The following is a 27,235-nucleotide window of genomic DNA, read 5'->3' as shown; positions in this document are numbered from 1 at the left end:
CCTATCCTTACATTTTATCATACAAACCTCTCTCCTCATAGGCATTTTTACACATAAAGTGTGGTGCTATTATGTTTAATATATTAAGTCTAATTGATAGGGCTATCTGACGCTATAATTGTCATAGTGAAACGTACGGTTTCACTGGTGTTTTACAATCTTTGTATGTTCCATGTAGGAAGACCAAGAGTGGATTCCATGTAACCATACGAAGAACATCAAACCTTACTGACCAAATGTTATAACGACACTAAGACACTGTTTCCCCAAAAATGTAAAATTGTAAAGCCTGATGCTACTGAACTATACACTCAACTAATGTCTTTTGCCTAATTGTATGTATACTTCTTTAGCTGTAATAAACCATGTTTTGTTTATTAATATTTGACTCATGATTACTCTCTGATGACACATGATTCTTTGAATGGATTACTGATAAAGAACCATAGTTAAGGCGGCGCTTTTGGTTCCAATCAAATAGAAAGGAATCCAAGGTGAAAATCATAACGCGATCTTTGATGTTGCAGGTTTGCTTAACGTCCATCTGAGTAAGTTTTCAGAACACAGGATCTTTGTCCTAATTCAAACTGCTAGACAATCATATGAAAGCCAGTTTTCTCTGGATGCAAATATTAGTGTACATTCTTGCCAAAGACTACTTAGTTCCAAGCTAACCTTGACAAACTAACATATCACCCCATAACCGAGAAGCTTTGGAACAGTAGCAAGCACACACTACAAAGGGTACTTGGAAAGTTTTGCAATATGACGCAACAATGAATCACAGGAAGCTGCTTGTTGCTGCATGTTGAGACATGTTCATACGTGCATAGTAGCCGCCGCGCCAAGTCGATGGGCTCAGTTATTCATTAGTAGTGAGAGTGTAAAGTGCTTGCGATGGCATCGTGGTCACGAAATGAGATAAGGACAGTTTTGCGGTATAATTTCGTGCGTGGTTTAACCACAGACCAGTGCTTAGAAGAAATGACTCTTGCACTAGATGATGATTGTCCACATCGTACAACGATATTCAGGTGGTATAGAGAATTCCAAAGGGGAAATTTCACTCTGGAGGATTCTGAGAGGCCGGGAAGGCCACGAACGTCAGTTACGGAGGAAAACGTTACTGCTGTGAGGAAAATGCTTGACGAAAACAGGCGAGTGACCTACCAACATATAGAGGATACTTTGGGCCTAAATGCACCAGCAATTCGTTCGATTCTGCAAGATCATTTGCACGTGAAGAAACTTTGTTCTCTCTGGGTGCCGCATCAACTGACTGAAGAGCAGATTACACGACGTGTGACTTGGTGCCGGGAGATGTTAAAAAAACTTTGATAAGGGACAATCTCGGTATGTGAACAACATCGTGACAGGTGACGAGACTTGGCTGTACTATTACGATCTGCCGACCAAGGCTCAGAACAAGTTTGGGTCTTTGATGATGACGACACACCCGTAATTGTCAGAAAATCCCGATCTGTAAAGAAGAAAATGATAGCTATATTTTTCAAATCGAGTGGAATTGTGGAACGTGTCGTTTTGGACACGCAGAAGACAGTCACAGATAAGTGGTATGCTGAACAATGCCTGCCTAAAGTCATTGGATCTATGAAGAACCTGCGGCCAAAGTCAAGAATGGACACCTGGTACCTCCATCACGATAATGCTCCAGCTCACCGCGCCAAAGCCTGCACCGAATATTTGATCACGACAGGACTGAAACTTCTCGAGCACTCTCCCTACAGTCCAGACCTTGCTCCCTGCGACTTTGCACTGTTCCCGCATGTGAAAATGAAGCTAAAAGGGAGGCGGTTTTCCAGTGATGAGGACCTTCTACGGGCTTGGGACAACGAGTGTGCTTTACTCCCTAGTGAAACTTGGCAGAACTGGTTTAAAGATTGGTTTCGGAGGATGGAGAGGTGTATTGAATGTAGAGGAAATTACTTTGAAAAAATTAAATAAACAAAGCTGTATTGCAAAACTTTCCTAGTACCCTTTGTATAACGGTGTAAAAGCTTGCGCAACACTGCTGTACGACATCGTCAACCTTTGCCCCTGGCAGACAGACAGATAAAACTGCCGAGAGGGGCATGGTCGTTGTGCTTTTCAGATGTGATTTTTATTTCAGAGAAAATATCGTATTGAAGGAGTGTATGCGGTTGTTTTGTTTGTTATTACGGTAACGTGTACTGCTCTCCCAGTATCAAGTTTCGGATGTTATTAGTGGATATTAGCATAAGATTGCAATTGTTGCTTATAGTAAGCTAAGTTGCAGGCGACAACTTAGCTGTGCGGAATTCATGGTAATTATTGCAGTTCAGAGAGTCACATACGATATTTTATAACTGGTTCTTAGAAATATAAAACAGACAGCATCGTTTAATACGTGAAATGACTTCTCCTGGGTTAAAGATGTTTCTGTGCTCATTTTGGAGAATGCAAGGTAAGTGGCATTTGTTTTTTATTTAGCATGAATTTGGTGAAGAAAATCTTAAACAAAAAAAAAAAAAAAACATTCCAAGCACCAACCCCTTCACAAAAGTGCTTTGCAATAACCTTCCATTCCGATGAGATAATGAAACTGAATAAGTAATAAATTATATCATTGAAATTATAAATTAATATGCAATTAAGCAGTCGTTTAAATTCAAAAATTTATATCTGTGAAGACCTGCACTGTTACTAACAGTTTTCAGAAAAAACAGCCCTTTCGATTGTTTAGCGTTTGTACACGGAGTTGTATTATTTCATAAACTGGCCGTATTTTTTGTGATAGGCATTGTGATAGTCTTTATAATTTCGTTCATTGTAAAGCTCTTGTTTCATTTTTATTGGTGGCGACGGCGTTCAAACACGTCACGTGGAGTCAAAAACGAGGGGTCGTCAACCCTACGTGACCATGATAGTATGAATCGTGACGTGACCGATAAAATGAAAAGTTTCTTCAAATGAACTAAGATGCAACGAAAACCGCCAAAATTTCGTATAGGGTTCCCTGTGGGCGTGCACCAGGAATAGACGAAGTGAAGGACGTGATTGCTAGCCATTGTGCGTGGCTGACGAACAAGTGAAGGACGTGATTGTGCCTCCCCTGTCACGTGACGGACAGAAGGTCACGTGAAGGATGGGACCTCAAGAAAAAGTTTCAATTAGAAGGGGAAAAAAAAACACTTACAGGGAGGGTCACGTTTTAAATCTACTTTAAATTTTGTTTAATTTAAATTTATGCCACTGATTTGGGATGGATTCAAGCAAAAGAAGTGTAGACTTTTATTTTAGTGAAAAAAGGTTATGTTAATTTAAGCCCTAATTCTGGACAGATTCAAGCAAAAGGATGTGAGTTTTTTAATAGACTTTCATTTTAATTTATCAGTTTGTTCCTCCATTCCACTCTTATTACCTTGTTTTTGGTAATGAGTCGAAAGTACATTGTAGAGAAATTTCACTTGATGAGCAAAAGGTCATATGTTGTGGCTGCTCTCTCTTCTTTTCTGGAGTTCTGTGATTGGCTGATTATTGGGAATGCATTGTTTTTTGCTTTTTTGATTATTTTTGAATATGCTTGTGAGTTTAGCGGGAAGTTCCTTAGTTTTTGTTTGCCCTGGTTCGGTGTGGATGTCCTCGTGCTGGTGACATGAGTTTTTCTTTGGTTGCTTTTGTTTCTTCGTGCTGCTGCTGTGATTTCTTTGCTTCCTTGTGTATTTGTTCTCTGTTCAACCCTAATGGAGTGAGGGACTGGAAAAAAGTTATTTTTGCAAAATGATGGTTGTAAGAGTGTGATTGATGTGTGTATCACATCACGTATGTGTCACGTGACCTGATGTTTGTCACAAAGCTTTTTACTGTGACTGTTCATGTGACGGGTGGAGGGGAGCAGCAATCGCGTCATTCACTTCGATCATTCATTGGCCATGCCCAGGGGCACCCTGTTCTAAAGTTTTATCAAAACTGCTACTTGGAATACCTCTAAAAAGGCAAACGATCAATTTATGAAACATTACACGTCCATTTAAAGTTAAGAATGAAAGAAGCTTATTTTTAGTAATCATTTACTATTGAGTACAGAGCAGAACCTATTCTCTCTTATGCTTGATTGAGAAATGTCTCAGTGACTTCATTAGTATCCACTTGCTTAAACTGTAAGCAGATGATGCTCTGCCTCTGCTTGTTATGGGAATATCTCTTGGCTGTATTTGTATATGAATGTTTTTCATTTTTTTTTTTCTTGTACTCTGGAAGGTCAATGAAAGTATTATTCCTTACTTTCAAGAACAATTTGATTCAAGTAATTCTACAAAAAGTCTCTGCCTCATGATCAAGGATATAATTTTCTCCCTGTCAAAACCAAGCTATTTTGATTCTTTTGTTATTATTCTAAATGCCAGACCAAGAATCATTTTTAAAGAACAGTTATTTTGCTAGTGCAAAAATTTTCCATAAATAAAATAGTTTAATGCTTTATTGGAAGTCTTAAATTCCTCCAGGATTTACAGTTCTTCATTTGGATCATTACCAATAAGAGTAGGAGACCGGCAGAATTACTTAACAAGTACAGGTCACTGTTGAACAAAAGCCGAGAATTAGGGTTGAATTTGAAAGTGTCTGCAATTCTGCCCAGACACGATAGGAGGGAGTATATGATGAGAGCCTTGTCGATCAATTCGGCCCTGGAAAGATTGTGCAAGGCTCAAGGGGTAGAATTTTTTTCAGCCTGGACTGTACTTGTTAACAGGAGAGATTGCTTCTACAGGGATGGGATACACTTAAATAGAAAGGGTGCAAGAATATTTGCTGATGCTGTCGAGGCAGTGTTAGGTGGGTCGGAAAACTGCTAGCTTGGGGGGAGACAAAGACCAATAGATTGACAGTAGCCACTGGCAGAGGTGAAAGAGATTCTTGCACTGCTTCTATTAGAATGAGCAGAAGCCTGAAAAACAAGCCGCAGGATATTTCAGAGACTGCTGGGAGCCATCGCGGTACAAGTAAACACATGGGTTGTGTTAGGGTAGCTAAGAATAGAAACAGGTGCAGGTATACTTGCGTGTACACCAATGCTAGGAGTTTAGTAAATAAATTTGATGAATTTGAGGTATTGCTCAAAACATCAAAGGCAGATATTGTTGGGATATCAGAGACGTGGTGTCACACAGATATAAGGAATGCAGAACTGCAATTTGGGGAGTACAACGTCTACAGAAAGGATAGACAGGATAGGAAGGGGGGAGGGGTTATGCTATTAGTTAAGAAACACATAAAAACCAAGGAAGTGAAGCCAGTCGACATCGCTGGACAGTGCAGTGTTGAGTCAGTTTGGTGTGACATAAGCATTGGGAAATCAAAATTCAGAGTAGGAGTGTGCTATAGGCCTAATGACTCTGATGAGTATAATAAGGAACTGTACAGGGAAATAGAGTGGGCCAGTAAATCAGAGAGTCTTATAATGGGAGATTTTAATTTCCCAGATATTGACTGGAATTTGGGGGCTGGTTACTCACGCACTAGCAGAGCTTTTGTGGATTTATTGGATGATTGTTTTCTACATCAGCATGTTCGGGAGGCAACTAGAGGGAGTAATACTCTTGATTTGATTATCAGCAGTGATTCTTCATGCATTAAGAATCTGCAGATAAATGAACCACTAGGTGGCAGTGATCACAGTGTGCTGAAGTGGGATTTACTCAAAGAGGTAACTACCATTAGGGGTAAAGGTAAGGGTTATTGCTTCCGTAAAGGCGACTACGATGGACTGAGACAGTATTTAAATTCTATACAGTGGGACCAACTGATGATGTTACCAACAGCAAATTCAAAATGGGAAGCATTCAAAGAACTTATCTTGGAAGCTACTAGGCTTTACATACCAACTAAGAAATATTGTTCAAGGTTTAGGCCAAAATGGATGTCAGATGAACTAATGAGGCATATGGCAGAGAAGAAAAATGCATGGGATACTTACAAATTAACACATGACACAGAAGCCTATGATAGATACAAGTTGATATGCAACCAAGTTACAAAGGAGGTTAGGCAGGCGAAGGCAGATTACGAGAAATCCTTGGCAAGGGATGCAAAGAAAAACAGCAAAGAGTTCTTTACTTATGTAAACTCTAGAAGGAAGGGGATGAATCAGATTGGTCCACTTGATATTGATGGGTCAAGTGTTGATGATCCTGCCCAGGTAGCTAACAAACTAAATGAATATTTTGCATCGACATTCACACATGAGGAGTTATTCAGCAAAGGGAATGCCAGAGGTGTATTCAACTCTAGCAGTAAGCTACAGAATCTTGAAATAACTGGGAGTAAAGTGGAGGAGAAACTGTTGAAGATAAACACAAGAAAGGCACCCGGGGTGGATGGGATCTATCCAGTTATATTAAAGGAGGCAGCAAAGGAAGTAAGCAAACCCTTAGTCATAATTATGAGAGCTTCCTTGGACTCTGGGGAGGTACCCATAGACTGGAAATGTGCAAATGTGACCCCAATTCACAAAGGAGGATCAAAGGCTGACACAAGTAATTATAGACCTGTGAGCTTAACTTCTGTTCCAGGAAAATTAATGGAGGCACTGGTTAAAGAAGCACTGCAGGATCATTTAGACAAGACTTCAGTTATAGCTCAGACACAGCATGGTTTTGTTAAGGGGAAGTCTTGCCTGACCAACTTGATTGGATACTATGATGCAGTCACAAAAGAACTGGATGCAGGGAATAACTTTGATATTATATACTTGGATCTTAGAAAGGCTTTTGATACTGTTGCACATGGAAGACTGCTACACAAATTGGAGCAGTGTGACATTGGAGGCAAATTGCTGCTATGGATAAAGGGGTGGTTGAGGGGGAGAAGACAGAGAGTGGTAATCAATGGACACTGCTCATCGTGGACTAATGTTATTAGTGGAGTCCCTCAGGGCTCAGTGTTGGGTCCATTGTTGTTTTCTGTATTTATAAATGATATTGATGATGGTATATCAAGCTTAATGTTCAAGTTTGCAGATGATACAAAGGTTGGCAGGGTTGTCAAGGACACTACTGACACTATGCTGCTGCAACAGGATCTGGAAAGGTTGAGCAGATGGGCTGAGAGGTGGCAAATGAAGTTTAACATTGACAAATGTAAAGTACTACACATGGGAAACAGCAACCCCAGAGCAACGTATCAACTCTGTGGTACTACACTGACAGTGGTAGAGAATGAAAGGGACTTGGGGGTGATTGTGCAGGCAGATATGAAGTTCTCTGAGCAGTGCAGACGGGCTGCAAGAGTAGCTCATGGAGTATTGTCAATGATATACAGGAATTTTTCCAGCAGGGATAAGGAGGTGATTATTCCATTGTATAAGGCGATGGTCAGGCCACACCTAGAGTACTGTATACAGGTCTGGAGGCCTCATTTCAAGAAGGATGTAGAGCTGCTGGAACGAGTACAGAGAAGGGCAACAAGATTAGTGAATGGAACAAAGGGGTGCTCTTACGAAGAAAGGCTTAAGTTTTGCAAATTACAGTGTCTGGAGACTAGGCACCAGCGAGGTGATCTGATAGAGGTGTATAAAGCCTTGAATGGTTTAAGCATGCTCAATGCTGATGGGATTCTTCCTCTTGCTTAGAAAAATCACCTGAGAGGGCATAAATTCAAATTGAGGAAAGACAGATGTAGGATAGACGTGCGGAAATTTGCCTTTAGCCAGCGGGTGGTTGGTTGGTGGAACAGACTGTCATCCCTTGTGGTGGAGGTTGATAGCCTAAATAAGTTTAAGGCTCAGCTGGACAGGTATTTTGAACGAACAGAGGGGTGAAGTGGAAGTGGGGGTTTTTTTTTTTTTTTTTTTTGGCTGATGCTACATAAGCTTGCTTTCTTGCATCAAATGCCTCTACTAATGCTAATGCTAATATTTCAGAGGTACTGTATTCCTGGGAGCTGTGCTCAGAACCCATAACATTAGGTGGATTGGAACATAAAGCGAATGATTAGTAAAGGCACAGTATTACATTTCACTTCACATTCTGTAATAAGGTCAGCAATTCAGTCAGAGAAGAAGTCATACAAGGAGTGGTAATGCAAAACGTTGAAAATTCCTTCTAGAAATTAAACACAGATTTGACTATGTGCAAGTGAAAGTGCTGAGATTTTTCACTGTTCTCCAAAATAACTGCATTGAAAGTACTTAAGTCTAACAGGACACTAAGGAAGACACTAATTTGTCCAAGTTCTACACTGTAAACTAATTTTTCTTTTTTGGTTTATGCTGTATAAGCTTGCTTTCTTATGTCATTTGCCACTATTAATAATAATACTAAAGCATTTAAACATTAGATGATGCAGGATCTTTCAGATGAATTTGACTCATCATTGAGGATATAACGATTTTGATTCAGTTGTGATTGTTCAAACAATTTCCATGTACATCACTAGCAGTAAACTTTTTCCAGCATTGTCTGGTTATAGCAGAACCATGGTCACTACATTGAACTCGCTGTCAGCTTCAGTATCATGTTCACCCATCACACTATTTAGTTCTAGGAATAGCAAAAGCCAGCTGAGTCCTAGGACCGTCAGCCTTGCTGAGCCTGTCTTTTCGTAGCAGTAGCCAAGGTCAGTGTTAATGACACCAGGATAGCTGACTTGCTTGTCTCTCCATCCCCAGTGCCACTATTTAGAGTTATAATCTATATGTTCAGTAGTAAACTCTTAGCAGTTGTTTTTCTCTCAGCACTAATATCACCTTACTGATTCTTTTACAGTGAGACAGCAATATGTTGCATGTAAAAGAATTATTACAATTAGTTAGGACACATGATGCAAGAAAGCAAGCTTATACAGCATTAGCCAAAAAAAAAAAAAAAAAAAACACACACACACACACACCCCTTCTCATTTCACTCATCCACCCACTCCAAATGTTTGTCTTGAATCTGTTTAAGCTATCCACTTCTACAACGACAGATGGAAGTTTGTTCCAGCAACCAACCACCCGCTGGCTAAAGGCAAACTTCCACACATTTATCCCTACAACTGTCTTTCCTCAATTTCAATTTATGCCCTCTCAGGCAATTATTCTGAGCAAGAGGAAGAATCCCATCAGCACTGAGCATGCTCAAACCATTCAAGGCTTTATACACCTCAATCAGATCACCTTGCAGGCGCCTAGTCTCCAGACACTAATTTGCAAAACTTAAGCCTTTCTTCTTAAGAGCAACCCATTGTTCCATTCACTAATCTTGTTGCCCTTCTCTGTACTCGTTCCAACAGCTCTACATCCTTCTTAAAATGAGGCCTTCAGACCTGTATACAGTACTCAAGGTGTGGCCTGACCTTTACTTTATACAACGGGATAATCACTTCCTTATCACTGCTAGAAAAATTTCTTTATATCATTGACAAGACACCATGGGCTACTCTTGCAGACTGTCTGCATTGCTCCGAAAACAATTGTTGTTGGTCATTTGTTGTAGGTTATTGTAGGTCATTTAACCCCAGGGGCTCGTATATGGTGAGTACGGACTTGGCACACCCAGGGTCCTGAGCTGGATATCATCATTCTTCCCTTTCTTGGTGATTCCCTTCTACTTTCTCTCTCTCAGGGTAATTCAGAAATTTTTTTTTTTGGCTGGTGCAGCATAAGCCTCAGGCTTCCTTGCACCCTATGGCTAATAATAATAAGTAAAATAACTGTGACTACATGTCAAACAGGAATGTTGCACTCTAGAATCCAAACTGATACCAAAATAATAGTGAGATCTGAATAATATAACTGTACAGTTATCCAATGAACAAGAATGATGCATTTGGAAACTGAAATGAGGGTGGTCACATGGAAGATTCATCCAATGGGTAAATTTGTGTCCAAATTACTTAGACTACAGATTATCAAATCATACAGGAAGTTTGAGTTAGGATAATGGGGGAAGATATTAGAAGGCTCCAGCCATGCTGGTGCTATTACCTATGATAGACAGCAGTTTTAACGTGCTTGAGGACTATTGTCCTCCACATGACAACAAGGGTTAATGACGAGTAACCAGTTTTAATAGTTGATTAACCCTTCAGATGAATTTAGCATTAGTAGTGGAAAATGATGCAAGAAAGCAAGCTTTATACAGAATTAGCCAAAAAAATCCCTACACTTCTCATTTCACCTATCCATTCCCTCCAATAATTTGTCAAGTTCTTCCTTGAATTTATTTATTTAAGCTATCAAATTCCAACAACAGATGGAAGTTTTATTCTTTCAATCAACCACTCGCTGGCTAAAGGCAAACTCTTCCGCACAACTGCTCTGCAACCGTACTTTCTCGACTTACAATGTCGATTTAAATGATCTATTATTATAAGCATACAACTGGTCCTCTATCTAATGTAAGTTCTAGAATTTATGCACCCTTATGTGCATAACCTGAGCAAGAGGAAGAGTCCCATTAGCTTGAGCTTTCTCAGTTCATTCAAATTCACTCAATCAAATCACTTTGCATGTGGTTAGTCTCTAGATGCTGCAATTTAAAGAACTGAAGTCTTTCTTGGTAAGTGCACGTTTTTTTTTTTTTTTTTTTTTTCAGCTAAAGCATGGTGATGCAGATATTTGTTTTGCATACGAACTTCAGTTTCTGGCATGAATGACAGTGGATATCACTTGGTCACAGAACATCCTTTGGAGTGATGGAGCTCACTTCTGCTTAAATGGACAAGTGAATATGCACAACTGTCACATTTGGGCAACAGAAAACTCAAGTTATCCAAGATGTCCTGTTGCATTCTCCAAAAGTGACAGTGTGGTGTGGACTTACTGCCACATTCATGATTGGGCCATATTTTTTTTGAACAGGTAACACCGACTGGATCCAGCACCTGTTCCGTCACTGGACCGTGATATTATGAAATGTCGGCAAATTTCGCAATACCAGAGCTGCAACAATGTGGGTGCCTTCGGGATACCACATTCATGCAAGATGGTGTGCCACCCCACATCCACCGTTGTGTCCAAAGATTGCTAAGGCAATACTTTACAGTCGAATGGGTCATCAGCCATTGTTTCTAGACATCTTGGCCACCCCGATCACTTGACCTCACCCCATGCGACATCTGGTTGTGGGTTTTTTTGAAGAACCAGGTGTATCGAAGGATGTCAAACTCTGGCAGATCTGAAGGACAGCATTAGATGTCATGTGTTGGCTATTCCAGTTGACGTTAACTTCTGCTGTAGAAAATGCTGTTCTTAGAATGGAAACTGTTGTTGACCAAATTGGAGGACATAGTGAACAATTGTAGCACTGTTCAAGTGATTTGTATTGCCGCAGCGCCATATAGCGAAAAATGTTGTAACTAAAAAATTTTTTTCCAATAAATGGCGAGCGTATTCTTTATTATTATTAGCTATTGTTCCTGTTCTCCAAATTTCTCTTCAATACGAGCCTTAGAACTCTCTTCAGAGACCTCTACATAGGGATACTTTAATCTTAACACCCCTGTATGTGACATCAAAATTATTTTTTGATATCACACACACCCTGACCGGGCTAGCTGGGTGGGTAAAGTGCCTGCCTGGCAACCCAAAGGTCGCAGGTTCAAATCCTGCCTTGGGTTTCGATCAGAGTAGAAAATGCAAAAACCTTGGGAGGTGCAATATGGCCACAGAAGCCGCTGCGCCAACAACTAACAAAAAAAAAAAAAAAACACACACACACCACACACTTCTGTGTATCTATCTATCGACCTGTGTTGAGGGAGGGAGGTTGAAGTGTTTGGATTTTTCACTGTTTTCTGTTTCAATTTAACTTCACACCGCGCTACTAAAAGAACAAAGTAATTATTTTTTTTAAGGAGAAATGCTTCTTCAAAGTGTATAGCAGTCTTCTTATTCAACAGTGAAATTCAAACCTTTTTCTATCAGTATTTGAGCATCAGATGACTCGTGTACTTATCATCTGTTTTGAAATTACAAAGAAAAAAAAAAAAGCAATCTGCAAGTGCAAAAACTAATTTTATTGGAGGAGTATAGTCCTCCAGTCCTCAATTTGTTATGAAATCTTTGACTACTGAAATTTTAAAGGAACTTCTGTTATTAAGAACTTATTCCAAAAATAAGACAGAAAAAAAAAAAAAAGAGCATGTGGAAGGTGTTTAGTGTAGTGGCTGTATTTAAAGAATATTACCATTCATGTCATACGTTTGATGGTATAAAATCATTTATAGCTATTGTGGTTTAAGATTTTGTCCTTCCTAAATTTCTTCTATATTATTATTGTACTCAGTATTTTGGTTTTATATTAAAATTTTTTTTTAATTTGCTTTTATATTTTTTAGTTGGTTGACATGTGAAAGAATGTTTTTGAATTTTATGAATTTAGGGACAATACGCAAACAGATTCAGGGGCGATGCCTTTCATCTTTAATATCCATGCCAGATACTCATGCAATGCTTCAGAAAACATGTAGAGAATTTGCTGAAAAGGAGCTGAAGCCTATAGCAGCTAAATTAGATCTTGAGCATATTTATCCCAGAGAGCAGGTACAAACTTTGTTATTGTAGATGTTGATGTCCTTATCCTTTTCCTCCCACTGTAATTATTGAAAATAAAATAAAAAAAAATAAATATTTATATACAGGGTGTTTCAAAAATGATGGTAAATAATTTAAAGGTGAAAAGTACAAACTAAAATAAGCAAAAAAGTCCCAGTGAACATTGGGCCGCAAACGAACCGTTTTCGAGATAATGCACATTTTCTGTTAAGATCTGCCACTGGCTATGGGAGCACTAGTTTAGCAAAAAAAAAAAAAAAGCTATGAATCCTTTGCTAAGGGTGGTTTTTATTAAACATAAGATAATACATTTTTAATTTTTGGTTTCAACACTACAGGATTTTACAGATGTTACATGTTACAGGATGTTCTTTCTAACACCCTTTCCTTAACATCAGGTGTTATGCTTCTGGGCCTACCTGCTCGTAGTACATGTGCGAAACGTCCATGTTCTCTAAGGTGTTGATGTACCCTGATGAATGTGTGCCTGTTGGGCTGCCTTCAGCGGGGAAATGCTTCTTGGTACAAATGTGCAGCCTGGAGTGCACTGCCGTTGGCTTTACCATACATGTCCACATACTCTTTGTTGCTGTAACCTCTTTCCATGTTGACTATCCTTTGACAAGTACTAGTATGCTTGCTACGTTTCAGAGCATTGAGATGCCTCCGTAGCCAGGTGGGAAGGAGCAGCAGTGTATAGCACACGCTTCTTGATTAGACCGGGGTTTGAGCCCGTTACCACCAAATTCAGAGGATGCAGAAAGGTCAGGGAATAACCACCGCATATCCTGGAGCAATATGGCCTTAGTTGCTAATGCTCCTAAAAACCAAATAGCAAACATAACAGAGTATTGAGAGAGGGGAAATGGAGAGAATGAGCATAAACTAACCTAAACAAAAAAATCAGTGGTGGATCCCAACTCTGTACAATTCACCTTGTCAGTGGTGGATTCCAACTAGAAATGTGCAATATCTCGAAAACGATTCACTTAAGGACCCATGTTTACTAGGCTTTTTTTTTTTGCATATTGTAGTCTGTACAATTCACCTTTAAATTATTGACCATCACTTTTGAAATACCCTGTATATATAAGTATGTGGGAATAGATAAGTCTGATGAAGTTTACACAAAGTGCCAGGGACTAGAAGGGTAAGGATAGTAGAAAAAAGAAGTATTGTAAGTTTGTAAAAGGCAAAAGAATGTTAATATCCTAAAAGTTATGATGAATTAAGAAAATCACGGGCTGAATTGCAAGGCCAATTCAGCCTGTGATTGAAATGATTAAACAAATAAAATAAAATAAAATTTTATTTGTTTAATCATTTATTTTATTTATTTATATTTAAATTAGTTTATTTATTTATATTTTATGAATAAAATTTTATTTTATTTTATTTTTTACCTTTTGCTTTTTGGCCTTTTTTTCACCTCTCTTCCACAGTTATGGACAAGTATAAAAATGCTGTTCCTCTTAGGTGTAGTAGTCCCTGATGAAATACTTGACCACGTATAATTATTTACTTCAGCTGACATCAGAATTCGCATTTTTGCTATCCTTGTTTTCAACCTTTAGCCAAATTTACCCACCCATTATCGTTGAATTACATTTAATGATTGTATTGTCAAAATATTTGTAAACTCCTCTGATCTAATGGTCGTGCCACAAGTACAAACAGAAACATTTTTTTTTTGTTTTTTATATAGCAGGCAAGCACAATTTTTCCAATATTTATGTTCCCTCATGTGTGTATGCTACAAGAAACTATTTTACATAATGTTGAATTAGTTTTAATAAGTGTTTAATTACTTTAGCACAGAAAACATTTCATTTTTTAAACAGATTTAGATGATTTATTTCAACTGTTCCATAATAATATTTGATCAGCCAATTTTATATACATAAAGTCTATTTTAATACTATGAGTAGATAGGAAATTCTGCACTTTTTTCCAAGTACTATTAAATACAAATTGCAGAATTGAAATTTCTTATGGTATTATGAATTTTAGTGCCCAGGGAATTGCACCACATCCCTCTCCCTCCATTTAAAAATGAATGGCCACCCTACTGTAATCAACTTCAGAACGTGGAATGTAATACTAATACCAACATGAGATGCTAAAAGACAAGTCAATTTTAAAACTTTACAGCATAGCCATTGAGTTGGATTTGAATTCATAAGGGATGCGATCTTATAGGTAACAGTGTGAGAATATGAAACTTTATTATTTGTAGTAGTAGTAATAGTGACATATGATGGAAGAAAGCAAGCTTATAAAGCTTTCTTTCTTAAAAAAAACAACCAAAAATTCCCACATCACCTTGCTTTCTTTCAAAAAAAAATTCCCACATCACCTTCCATCCCCTCCAATAATGTGTATACTTCTTCCTTTCTCAATTTGAATTTATGTTCCCTCATGTGTGTAGGCTGAAAAAGAGGAAGAATGTCATCAGCATTGAGCTTGCACAATCCATTGAAAGCTTAAACATCTCAGTCAGATTACCTTGCAGGTACCTAGTCTCCAGACACATCAATTTGCAGAAATGAATCCTTTCTTGTTAAAATTACCCCTTTGTTCCCTTCACCAATCTTGTTGCCCTTCTCTGCACATGTTTCAGCAGATCCTCATCCTTCCTAAAATTAGACCTCCAGACTATTTATTTTATGGAATACTCAAGAAGCAGTCTAACCATTGCCTTGTACAATGGTATAACCACCTCCTTATCCCTACTAGCACAGTTCTTGTATATCATTTGACCCCCATGAGCTGTCTTGGCAGCCTATCTGAATTGCTCAAAGAACTTCTTATATTATGAACAAAAGTAACAAAGGAATAGTGAAAGATTAGATGAATATTGTTTGTAATGAATGGATTTTAACTAAAAGATTTGAGTGAAGTAAAAGAGGTTTGGTGCCTCCGCAGCCAAGTGGGTAGGTGCAGCAGTGCGTATAGCATACGCTTCTTTATTAGATCAGGGTTTGAACCCGTGACCACCAAATACGGATGCGGAAAGGTCAGGGAATGACCACTGCATATCTCCGGAGCAATATGGCCTTAGTTGCTAATGCTCCTAAAAACAAAATAACAACAACAACAACATAAAAGAGGTTTTTATTTACTTCTTTAATAGGTGTAATGTCTGAAATCTGGCAGTCTCATGACATGGAGATTGCGAGTTTTTGGATTTTTCTGGTTTTTATGCAATAATTCTAACTAACCAAATATGAAATGTAAAAATTCAAGTATGGATAAAGGAAAAATACATCAGCAGTGCAGTCATCTATTTTTTTGGTAGTTTTTCCTTTTGTGATTAACTTTTATTTCCTACATTATTTTATTTTTATTAATTATTTTATCCCTTAGGCCATTGATCAAAATTTGGGAACAGGAAACTTGGCATTATAAAGTTACCAGAGTGATCACCTACAAAATTTTTCCAGTAATATTCCATTTTTTGAATAAAAAAAAAAAAAAATTTGTATTCACCCAAAAGTAGTTGTAATAGAAAGGTGAAATTTTTTTCTTTTGTTTGAAACATTAGTTTCAAATGAAGGAAATTTTCAAAATTTGCAAGCAACAGAAATTATAAAATTTGTAAGCAACCATAAAAATTTTGGTTTTGATCTGATAATTCATTATTTTTCTTTGTAGTGTTGAATGAAGTGAAATGTTACAATGAATAAAGTGGAATACAGATCAGTGATTTGGTTCCTCTTTCTGCAAGGGGGAAACACCCAAAAACAATCCACAAAAAATGGTTGCTGTTTATGGAGAAGACTGTCCAGGTGAGTGGTGTTGCACATTAGTACAAACAATTTCAATGTGGATGAACCTGAAAGCACATTGAAAAATTTGTATGCTTACCAGAAGAAGGAACGGGCATAATGTGCACATGAATTTTGTTGAGGTGCCAGAAAAAACTGGAATATTGCTGCATCCTGCTTATTCCCCCAACCTTGCATCTTCTGATTTCTTCCTCTTTCCTACTGTGAAGTCCTTTCTTCATGGAAAACACTTGGCTGCTGATGATGATGAGGTCATTTCTGCCACCTAGTTGTGGTTTAAAGGAGAATTAGAAGAATTCTGCAAAACTGGCCTATGGAAGTGTATTGAGAGGTGACAAAAATGTGTCTTTAATATAACTGAATTTGGAGAACCAATTTGTCAGCACTATTCAGATAAAGTTTTGTATCAAATTGAAATGGCCCAGTTTCACAAAAAAAAAAAAAAAAAAAAAAATATATATATATATATATATATATATATATATATGGAGAGAGTGAGAGTGTATGTGTGTCTGGATTTCATGTCATTCTGGTTAGCCACATTTTGAACAGTCTACCTGTATTACTTATTTTATGATTTATTATGCGTTTGACTTAAGTCTTAAGTTTGGTGTAATATATGGTGTTTGTTTCAATTTTCTTTCACAACTACTTCTGGATGAATAAAAAATCTTTTTTTTTTTTAACCCCATGTAAAAAAAAGGAAAGAAACAAACAAAATAATGCAAGGGATATTTTGTGTGAGAGAGAGAGAGAGAGAGAGAGAGAGAGAGAGAGAGAGAGAGAGAGAGATTTTCAAAACAAACAATGCCAAAAATCAACTCTGACTTGTTAAAAATAAATAAGTAAGACTTAATTATTATCATTATTAGCCATATGGTTCAAGGAAGCCTGAGGCTTTTGCTGCACCAGGCAAAAAAAATTTCTAAGTTACCCTGAGAGAGAGAGAGAGAGAAGGGAATCATCAAGAAATAGAAGAATAATGATATCCAGTCCACTTGACTTAGTTTGCTGCCCAGCAAAATTTCTCTATCATAAGGCTGTAGCAAGTTTACATATGGCTTTTGAGATTGTTGGTTTTATGAAATATAAATGCCTTGATATGGAGTTTTCAAAATCATTATGTTGAATATTGTTTAATTTTAATATAACTGAATTTGGAGAACCAATTTGTTCAGATAAAGCCGAGCATTCTGGTCTCTTGCCAAAGCTATTGGCCGCAACTTTTGCCCATCTCTGCTCCCACCTCTGTCCAAACCAGATGGTTCTGTTGTCACTTCAGCCAAGGATAAAGCTGACCTGCTAGCATCCCATTTTTCTTCCAGCTCATGTATTAATGATCTTGGTAAAACACCTCCCACCATTCCTAACACACTCCATTCAATGCCTCCTGTGGTCTTCCGTCAAAAGGATATCAGAAGGATTTTGATGAATCTTGATGCTAAGAAAGCTCCAGGTCCTAATGATATTTCTCCACTTGTTCTCAAAACCTGTGCTCCTGAACTTACTCCTATTCTTTGCCGCCTTTTTTTGCCTTCTTATTCCAAAGGTGTTTTTCCTTCTGCTTGGAAATTTGCTCATATCCAGCCAGTTCCTAAAAAAGGGTGACAAATCCCTCCCATCCAATTATCGTCCCATTGCAATTACTTCTACTCTTTCTAAAGTAATGGAGAAATCAATTAACTGCCAACTCTTAAACTACCTAGAAACCTTCCGTCTGATCAACGATCGCCAGTATGGATTCCATCTGTGTTGATCCACTGGTGATATTCTGGCTTATGTTACCTATTTATGGACTAATTCAATGGAAAGGTTCGGTGAAACACAAGTAGTTGCTCTTGACATCTCAAAGGCTTTTGATCGTGTTTGGCATAAAGGTCTTCTAAACAAGCTTCCATCTTATGGTTTGCCAACTGTTTTTAGTAATTGGTTATCCAGTTTACTCTCTGATCGCTCACTGAGGGTGATGGTATATGGCTCTCTGTCTTCTAACTTCTCCACTAATGCCGGTGTCCCTCAAGGTTCAGTTCTTTCCCCCACTATTTTCCTCTTGTATATCAATGACCTTCTTCCATTGACTGGAAATCCTATCCATAGTTTTGCTGATGATAGCATATTGCATTCAACTTTCCATTTTGAGAAACCTTGTCCTGCTCAATCAGCTTCAAGTTTTCGAAAATCTGCTGCCAATTCCTTAAATGCCGATTTTCAGGTAATTCTCCAGTGGGGCAAAGACAACTTAGTTGATTTCAACCCTTCTAAAAGTCAGTCTTGTCTTATATCTCGCAAAAAGGATTCTTCTGCTCCTATGCTTATCTTTAGTGACACTCCGATTTCTCCGATATGATATATCTCTTTTGGGGATTACCCTGACTTCTAATCTCTCTTGGCACAAACACATTACAAATATTGCTTCCTTTGCATCTAAAAAACTTGGTTTTCTCTTTCGCTCTCGTCTTTACTTTTCTTCCAAACAGCTGCTCACTCTGTATAAATCGCAAATCCGCCCTGCCATGGAATATTATTCCCACATCTGGGGTGGTGCCCCAAAACCTCTCTCAGGCTTCTTGATTCCATTCATAAGAGGGCAGTTAGGTTATTTAATGATTCATCTCTAACAGAGTTTCTCCACTCGCTTTCTCATAGACGCACTGTTTCTGCTGCATGCCTCTTCTACAGATACTTCCATGGGCACTGTTCTTCTGAATTGGCTTCTATAATTCCCGCTCTCTCTTTCAAAACAGTCCGAACACGTGCCACCATCAGCCAACATCCATTTACTGTCCAACTTCAAACCCACAGAACCAACTTTTCATCTTCCTCATTTATTCATTCAACTGCCTTTTTCTGGAACAACCTTCTTTCATACGTATTTCCTGAAAATTACAATCTACAGAAGTTCAAGTCCATTATCAACAAATATCTTCTTTCGTCTTCTCAACCTCCAACCCAAGCATGGTACTAAGTACTATAGGTTCTAATACCTCTTGTGTTTGGTGTTCACATTAAAAAAAAAAAAAAAAAGTTTTGAATCCAATTGAAATGGCTTGGTTTCACAAAAAAAAAAAAAAAAAAAAAAAAAAAATGTGTGTAAGCACACATAGACAAAGACAATCTTAATGTTCTAATTTCGTGTCATTCTGGTTTTTGGATAGCCATATTTTGGACATTCTATCTGTATTACTTATTTTATGATTTATTATGCCTTTGACTTAAGTTTCATTTCTAGTTTTAGTGCACTCTATACATAATTTACAGTTATACACATAAAATATTTGTAAATTTGAAATTTTACAAACAGTTTTGCCACAACATAAAACACTTTATCCTAAAATATTACACAAATTACAAGAATGAAAAAACCTGCATTAAAAAATTAACCTCTTTCTATTGGTGTTAAAAAAAAATAATAAAAACAAAATTGAAATTTTCTTCCAAAGTGTGGAAGCAGTTATTACACTGGTTAACATGAGTTTTGCCTCCAATAATATATCAACTGTTTGTACTCTGTGTTTATGTAGATTTCAAAAGTAATTTCACATTGCATCATAATTTCTATATATAGGTTTTTGTGTTTAACCATAATGAATAAATCTTATTGCAACTTAGGGAAGTGGACATTGTCACTACTGTTGTACTGCTTGCAAATAACGTTTGCCTGTGCATAAATACCATTTAATGTTGGGGACGGTTAACATTTTCAACTCCCACCTCTCTCTCTCAGTAATGGAAAGACATTTGTGGTGTGAGTACTGGACAGTTTATCTGCATATCTATTGCATATTGTTTGTTTAGTATTCTGTTGTTAAAATGTTAAGCAGAAGAAAAGGAAATCTCTGAATCATCCTGAATTTCTCTGTGTGGATAGTTTAACAACAAAAACTCAGAGGAAGAAAACCTGTAGTTTACTAAATGTTTCATTTTTTGTACTTTGGTTGCATGAAACTTGGGCTCACTTATGTGCTGTATTTATCTGCACCATAAATCTGAGGATGTGGCTAACTGGGAAAATTAAACGTATGCCATTTACTGTTCTGTGGTGTGGTAAGAACCATGCAACCACATTGCAATTGCTATTCCTGTGTAACCAAAATATTGTCAATGTACAGAAAAAGCAAGCACAGCTTCAAAGCATATGATGAGTATAATGAGGATTTGTGTTTCAGACTTAGCTGGATTGTCCACTTGAACAGATTTGGACTACCAACCAGAAAGTTATAATGTGCCACACTTAATTAAGCAAAGAAGAGTTGAGCGACTTGGTTAGTGATTTACTCTTATGTAAAGAGTAAGCAGAACTCCTTGGTTTTAGATTTTATAAGTTACTTGAAGCAGGAAATAAAATTACCATATTATATCGAAGAGTGTTTCCAAAATATTTTGTTATGGAAGACATGTTTTTGTAAAGATATTAATGGTTTTCTGAATGAACTGGGCATTGGACACATACTTAAGAATGGTGTAAATTAATGATGACTTTAATTTTAAAAGCAGTTTTGTTGTAGAACAGCATTCACATGTAAAGCATTTAGGGATGGGAACACCAGAAGTATACAAAATTATAAATGAGAAGAAAGTGGAAGAGAAATGGTTGAAGTTAAAAAATATTTGTGAGAGCATCCTTGGATTCAGGGGAGGCTCCTATACACATATATGTTGTTGTTATTTGGTTTTTAGGAGCATTAGCAACTAAGGCCATATTGCTCTGGGGATATGCGGTGACCTTTCCACATCCTCTGTATTTGGTGGTCACGGGCTCGAACCCTGGTGTAATCAAGAAGCATGTGCTGCGCACTGCTGCTCCTGCCCACCTGGCTATGGAGGTGCCTACGCATATATTTACACATATATCCGATATGTGTAAATGTCTCCTATTTGAAGGGGATCAAAGGACAATGTGAGCAATACAGACCAGTAAGCTTGACTTTCTGTTCAAGGGAAAATATTGGAGTTAGCCAAGAGATCTAATGGTAATTGTACAGAAATGGAATTATACCAAAATAACAGCATGGGTTAATGGGGATGGAACCTTGTCTGACTTGTTACTATGACTCTGTAACAAACTTCTCTTCTTGGACTAATGTTATTAGTGAGGTTCCTCAGGGTTCAGCACTGGCCCTTTACTATTTGCAATATTTATTAATGATATTGATGAAGACATATCAAGCTTACTGTCTAATTTTGCATATGACACAAAAGGTTGGCAGAGAGATTAATGATAGGAATCAAAGCACACTGCTGCAGCAAGACCTAAAAAATTTAAGCAGGTGAACTGTGAAGGGGCAATTGAGGTTTAACATTGGTAAATGTTAGGCACTGCATATGGGCAGTAATCCCAGAGTAGCATGTGGAGAATGAAAGAGATCTAGTGGTAATTGTATAGTCCAATATAAAGTTCTCTGAGTAGTGCACACTGGCTTTTAGAATAGCTCATGGGGTTCTGTCAGTGATATAACTTTTCCAGTAGGAACAAGGATGCAATTATCTCATTATATAAGGCCACATCTTGCACAGGTATGAAAGCCTCGTTTTAAGAAAGATATGGATTTCTTTGGTACAGGTGCAAAGAAGAGAAACCAGGTTATTTGGGAAAACAAAGTGGGTACTCTTACCACAAAAGACTTTGGTTCTGCAAATTGCAGTGCTTGGAAACGAAACTAGACACTTGTAAGGAGACCCGACTGAAGTGTTTATTGCTTTAAAATGGAATGAGTAGATTTAATGATGGTATTTTCTTTCTTGGAGAATTTGCACAGAAGGACATGAACTTAAAAGTTCTGAAAAGTGTGGCTGCAGGATAGATGGCTGAAAATTGTTGTCAGCTAGAGAGAGTAACTGATTGTTGGAACAAACTACTAACTAGTGTTGTAGTGGGTAGTTTGAATAAATTTAAGGAAGAATTAGACATTATTAGTGGCAATGGATAAATGAGTTGGGTAATGTTTTTGGCTGATGCTGTACAAGCTTGCTTTCTTTCATTTGCCATTACTTAATAATATGGGCTGCCAAATGTCTTTGAAATTTCCATCTTGGGTTTTTCCCTCAAAATTTAGAGGATGTAAATAATGAGCAAGAAGAATTCTTTCAACAGGACTTTTTTGCAAGAGAAAGTGGTAGCAAGGTTGCTGAGATAGTGCACCTGATTGGAGATTCCTGCTGCTTTTTTAGGAGGGAAAGCAAAATGGACTATAAGAATATCTGAGTGACAAACATTTCTAAATAAATAGAATGTGTGTAGTGTATTATGTTTGGTTAAAGGATTTAAAAATGAATGACTCATAATCTGCAACTTTTGCTATAGTGGTAAGTGTTTTTTTTTTTTTTTTTGTAGCCAGCATTATTTTCTAACATTTAAAATTGGTAAATTAGGCAGGGAAGTATCATAGCTTTTGTAGCATCAATCAAAATAAATATAACCTTCCCTCTAATTCCATCATGTATCTGACTAATCACTCTTTGAATATACACAACCTTTATAAATGAGTTCAGGTAATAGTTTGTTCTAATCATTATTCACTCCTGATGACAAAAAAAAACTGACATCCAGTCTACAGTTATTTTTACTAAATTAAAACCATATCCTTCTTTTCCTTTAGGAAAATCCTTAGCATTCAGTTGTCTGAAACCTCTGAGCTTCATATATTTTAATCAAGTTAACTTGTAGATTTCTAGTATCCAGAAACCATAAAACTTTACTCTGTCCTTATAAGCATGCTCTCTTGCACTTTGTCCCCTTTGAAAGAGATTCACATACCTCACTGCAAATTCGATATCTTATATAAATCTGATACATCCTTTAACAGATTACCTTTGCTATATTTGCAAAACACTATTGTTGTGGGCAAAAATTTAAAGGTCAAAATATATTGCCCATATTGCAAAATGGGCAATATATTTTGACCAATATGACAATATATTGCAAAATATATTGTCATATTGTTCTTTATTAAAGAACAATATGACAAAAAGCTTTATGCATTGAATATATACTTTGTTAAAGTATATACATATGAATTTTAGAATTATAACACTTATGGGGGCTCCACATATTAAAATGTGAATCTGTAATGGATGACTAATTAGTTCATTCATGTACCACTTAGTCAAGATATTTGCATATCTTGCTGTATACATTGTGGTAGTATGTTGCTCGAACAACAGATTGTTTTTGTACAGCTTGTGAAATTCCTCACCTAAACAATTTTGTAACATATTTATATATTAGTTGAAATTGACTCTAACAGTTTGGTTGTTCTTCTTGAAAAAATGGAGCAAATAATAAAAATCTGAACACAGCATGACAAACAGTAACTTAACCACTTTGTTGGTCTCTCATTCACAGATTCAAAGAACTTCAGTTCAATATCAAAGTTGTGGGTTTATATAACCACTTAGGTGGAAATGCACCTCATCGTGCACAAGGCATTTAACATGCCTGGATTTTCATTCAGATTTCTATAAATTGTTTACAAAAATTCAGATAGACAATTTGTTATTAAAATGCTCTGTTTATATTCCAGCATGACCATTAAGTCAGAGGAATTTATAGCTACTTATTTGGCAAGAATATTATTACTAATTGTATTAGTGATCATGGGGAGCTTGAAACACACAGCTGAAATGTGTGCACCATTGCACTTCATTGTTGACTGTCTGATCATATCAGGCATGATCTTTCAGCTGTTGCATAGCCTCTGTTTTATGTGGGTGAAAATACAAGTCTATTTGCAAAATTCATTGGAGACCTCTTGTGGGGACATTACAGAATGTTAGCATTTGTAGAGGCATATGATGCAAGAAAGCAAGCTTATACTGCATCAGCCAAAAAAAAAAAATAAAAATCCCTTCCTATTTTACCCATCCAGTCACTCAATGTTTGTCTAGTTCAGCCTTAAATTTATTTAACCTATCAACTTCCACAACAACTGATGGAAGTCTGTTTCAGCAATCAACTACCCTCTGGCTAAAGGCAAACTTCTGCACATCTATTCTACAACTGTCTTTCTTCAATTCGAATCTTTGCCCCCTCAGGTTCTTAATCTGAGAGGGGCCTCGAATCCTGTTGCAGTAGCATACTGTCATTAACAACCCTGCCAACCTTTGCATCATTTGAAAACTTGGACATTAAGACTGATATATTTTCATCAATATCATTGATAAATACACAATAATGGGCCCAGCACCAAATCCTGGGGGATTGAGTCCACTAATAACATTAGTCCACGTAGAGCAGTGTCTGTTTATTACCTCTCTCTGCTGTTCCCACTCAACCATCCCTTTATCCATTGCAGCAACTTGCCCTTAATGCCATACCACTCCAATTTGTAAAGCAGTCTTTCATGTGCAACAATATTAAAAGCATTTTCCTGAAATGCAAGTACAGTCAGTCCTCGTATAACACGTGTTTACACTACACGAATTCGATCATACACGATTTATAAATAGGGGAACAATATCTTATATAACACGAACCGAATTCGCTTATGCATGATTCGCCTTTGTGTTTACAAGAAATGGCAGTCGAACGCAGAATCACCCCAACCGAACGCAGCACGATAGGAATGAAGAGAAGATTCTGAAAATGTATTTATGTTTTATATCAGTGAAGGGGAAACACATTTCACCATAATAACGTAAAAATCAACACAATTCCAGCTATCAGTATAATCGCAAATGCAATTAGATCGAGTTTACTACCAGTTTATAACAGATTCCACTAGCAGAAATGCAACTGGAAATTGTTTTTATTGTTTTATGGTAGTAACCCCTAGAAATGTGCTTTAGTAAAATGTGAGGTGTTAATAGTGTATCTCTGCCTTTACGGTGTTGTTTAGTCAGTTGCTACACGCGCGCAGCTTGTTTATGTGTATCAAGCGTGCCTCCTCGTTTTGTAACTGTGCTTTATTCCCTAAAAATGAGTAAAATACTTAATTAAAAGGTGTGAAAAGGAAGCGTCCTGTTGAAGACACTGCAGATTCAGAGAGAAAAAGAAAAGCAATATCGATAAACAGAGGCGGACTGGCTCAAAAATTCTTACCCGGGAAAATTTATAGTGGCCTCATACTATGGTTTATGGCCAAAATCACACCGGCCTCCGGCCCACCGGGGTTTCCCCGGTAAGGCTTATGGTCAGTCCGCCTCTGCCGATAGAGCAAAAATATGAATTTGTGAAACGCTTTGAGCGAAATGGAAGACCATGTGATATTGAACGTGCTACAGACCTAAATGAGGCAATGCTGAGAATTACAAAGAATGCAGAGAAAATAAAAACAACTTTCATAGCAGGAACAACTCAAAGTGTAATTAAAATCCATTAGATTAAGACACAAAGAATTGGAAGAAATGGTACGGCTGTCATCTGTTTGGATAGAAAATCAAACAAAAACAAGTTTGCTTACGATAGAAGCAAAGGCATTAGCAATATTTTATTACGTAATAAAATACTTACGTATTTTATTACGATTATTTATTGTGTTTGGTAATGTTTTGGTTACAAATGTGTGTTCAATCTTGGGTGGTCGGCACCTAACTCTATTTTTCCCATAGGGCCTGTTCTTTATATTGCACGATTTTGCCTTGCATGAGGGTTTCTAGGAACACAACTATCATGCTATACGAAGACTGACTGTATATGATATCAAAATTATTTTTTGCATCCAGTTCCTTTGTGACCACATCATAGTATCCAATCAAATTGGTCAGACAAGACTTCCCCTTAGCAAACCCATTCTGTGCCTGAACGGTGATACAGGATCACCTTGTCAAGGTGATCCTGTATCACCTCTTTAACCAGAGACTCCATTATTTTCCCTGGAATAGAAGTTAAATTAACAGTTCTATAATTATTTGTGTCACCCTTTGCATCCCCCTCTGTGAATTGGAGATACATTTGCACATCTCCAGTCCATGGGGACCTCCCCTGAATCTAAGGATGCTCTCATAATTATGGCTAATGGTTTGCTTACTTCCCTTGCTGCCTCCTTCAATATAACGTCTTGGCGTATTATAGCCTTAGTTGCTAATGCGCCAATAAAATTCAAACCAAACCAAATCAATATAACTGGATAAATTCCATCTGCCCCGGGTGCCTTTTTTATGTTTAACTTCAACAATTTTTCCTCCACAATGCTCTCAGTTATTACAAAATCACTTAGCTCTCTGTTAGAGTTTGATAAACTTCTGGTATTCCCCTCCTTGAATAACTCCTCATATGTGAATGTAGATGCAAAATACTCATTCAGTTTATCAGCTACTTGAGCAGGATCATCAATAGTCAAACCATCTATGTTAAAAGAGCACCAATCTGATTCATCCCCTTCCTTCTAGAGTTTACATAAGTAAAGAACTCTTTGCTATTTTTCTTTGCAACCTTTGCCAAAGATTTCTCACGATCTGCCTTCGCTTGCCTAACCTTCTTTGTGACTTGATTGCAGATTAGCTTATATCTGCCATAGGCTTCTGTGTCGCCTGATAATTTATATGCATCCCATGCATTTTTCTTCTCTGCTACGAGCCTCATTAATTCATGTAACATTCATTTAGGCCTGAACCTTGAACTGTATTTCTTAGTTGGTATGAAAAGTCTAGTAACCACCAAGATTAAGTCCCTGAAGGCTTCCCATATAGAATTCACCATTGGTAACATTAGTCAATCCCACTGTATAGAATTTAAAAACTATCTGAGACCCCTGTATTCACCTTTACGGAAACAACAACCCTTCCCTTTACTCTTGATGGTAGTTACATGATAACTTACATCTTTAAGTAAATCCAGTGGTGAGCTGTGAATATTTTAACAATGGGCTCGCAGTTTTTCTGACTTTTTACTGAGTTAATTTGATCGGTCACGGAAGTGACATCATCCGTGGCTTCCACTAGAGGCACTTTCCACGCTCGCATTACCAGTAGTGCGATTAAAGCACGTGAC

At 37.4% G+C, this 27,235-nt stretch overlaps 1 protein-coding gene across 1 annotated transcript in view; it reads left to right on the top strand.

Moving 5' to 3' along the window:
* The first annotated feature begins 2,105 nt into the window (after positions 1–2,105).
* Positions 2,106–27,235, top strand: part of Arc42 (Activator-recruited cofactor subunit 42) — a 100,065-nt gene continuing 74,935 nt past the window's right edge. Inside the window, exons 1-2 of the mRNA XM_090381873.1 lie at positions 2,106–2,446; positions 12,348–12,508. Coding sequence (XP_090237999.1) covers positions 2,395–2,446; positions 12,348–12,508 — 213 coding nt within the window. The 5' untranslated portion in view covers positions 2,106–2,394. The remainder of the gene's footprint in view (positions 2,447–12,347; positions 12,509–27,235) is intronic.

This window comes from Mastigoproctus giganteus, chromosome 9 (genome assembly GCF_048544385.1).
Source record: "Mastigoproctus giganteus isolate SK-2022 chromosome 9, ASM4854438v1, whole genome shotgun sequence".
Taxonomy (NCBI): domain Eukaryota; kingdom Metazoa; phylum Arthropoda; class Arachnida; order Uropygi; family Thelyphonidae; genus Mastigoproctus; species Mastigoproctus giganteus.
The sequence above is the reverse complement of the archived record's forward strand: the minus strand, read 5'-3'. Positions and strand labels throughout refer to the sequence as shown.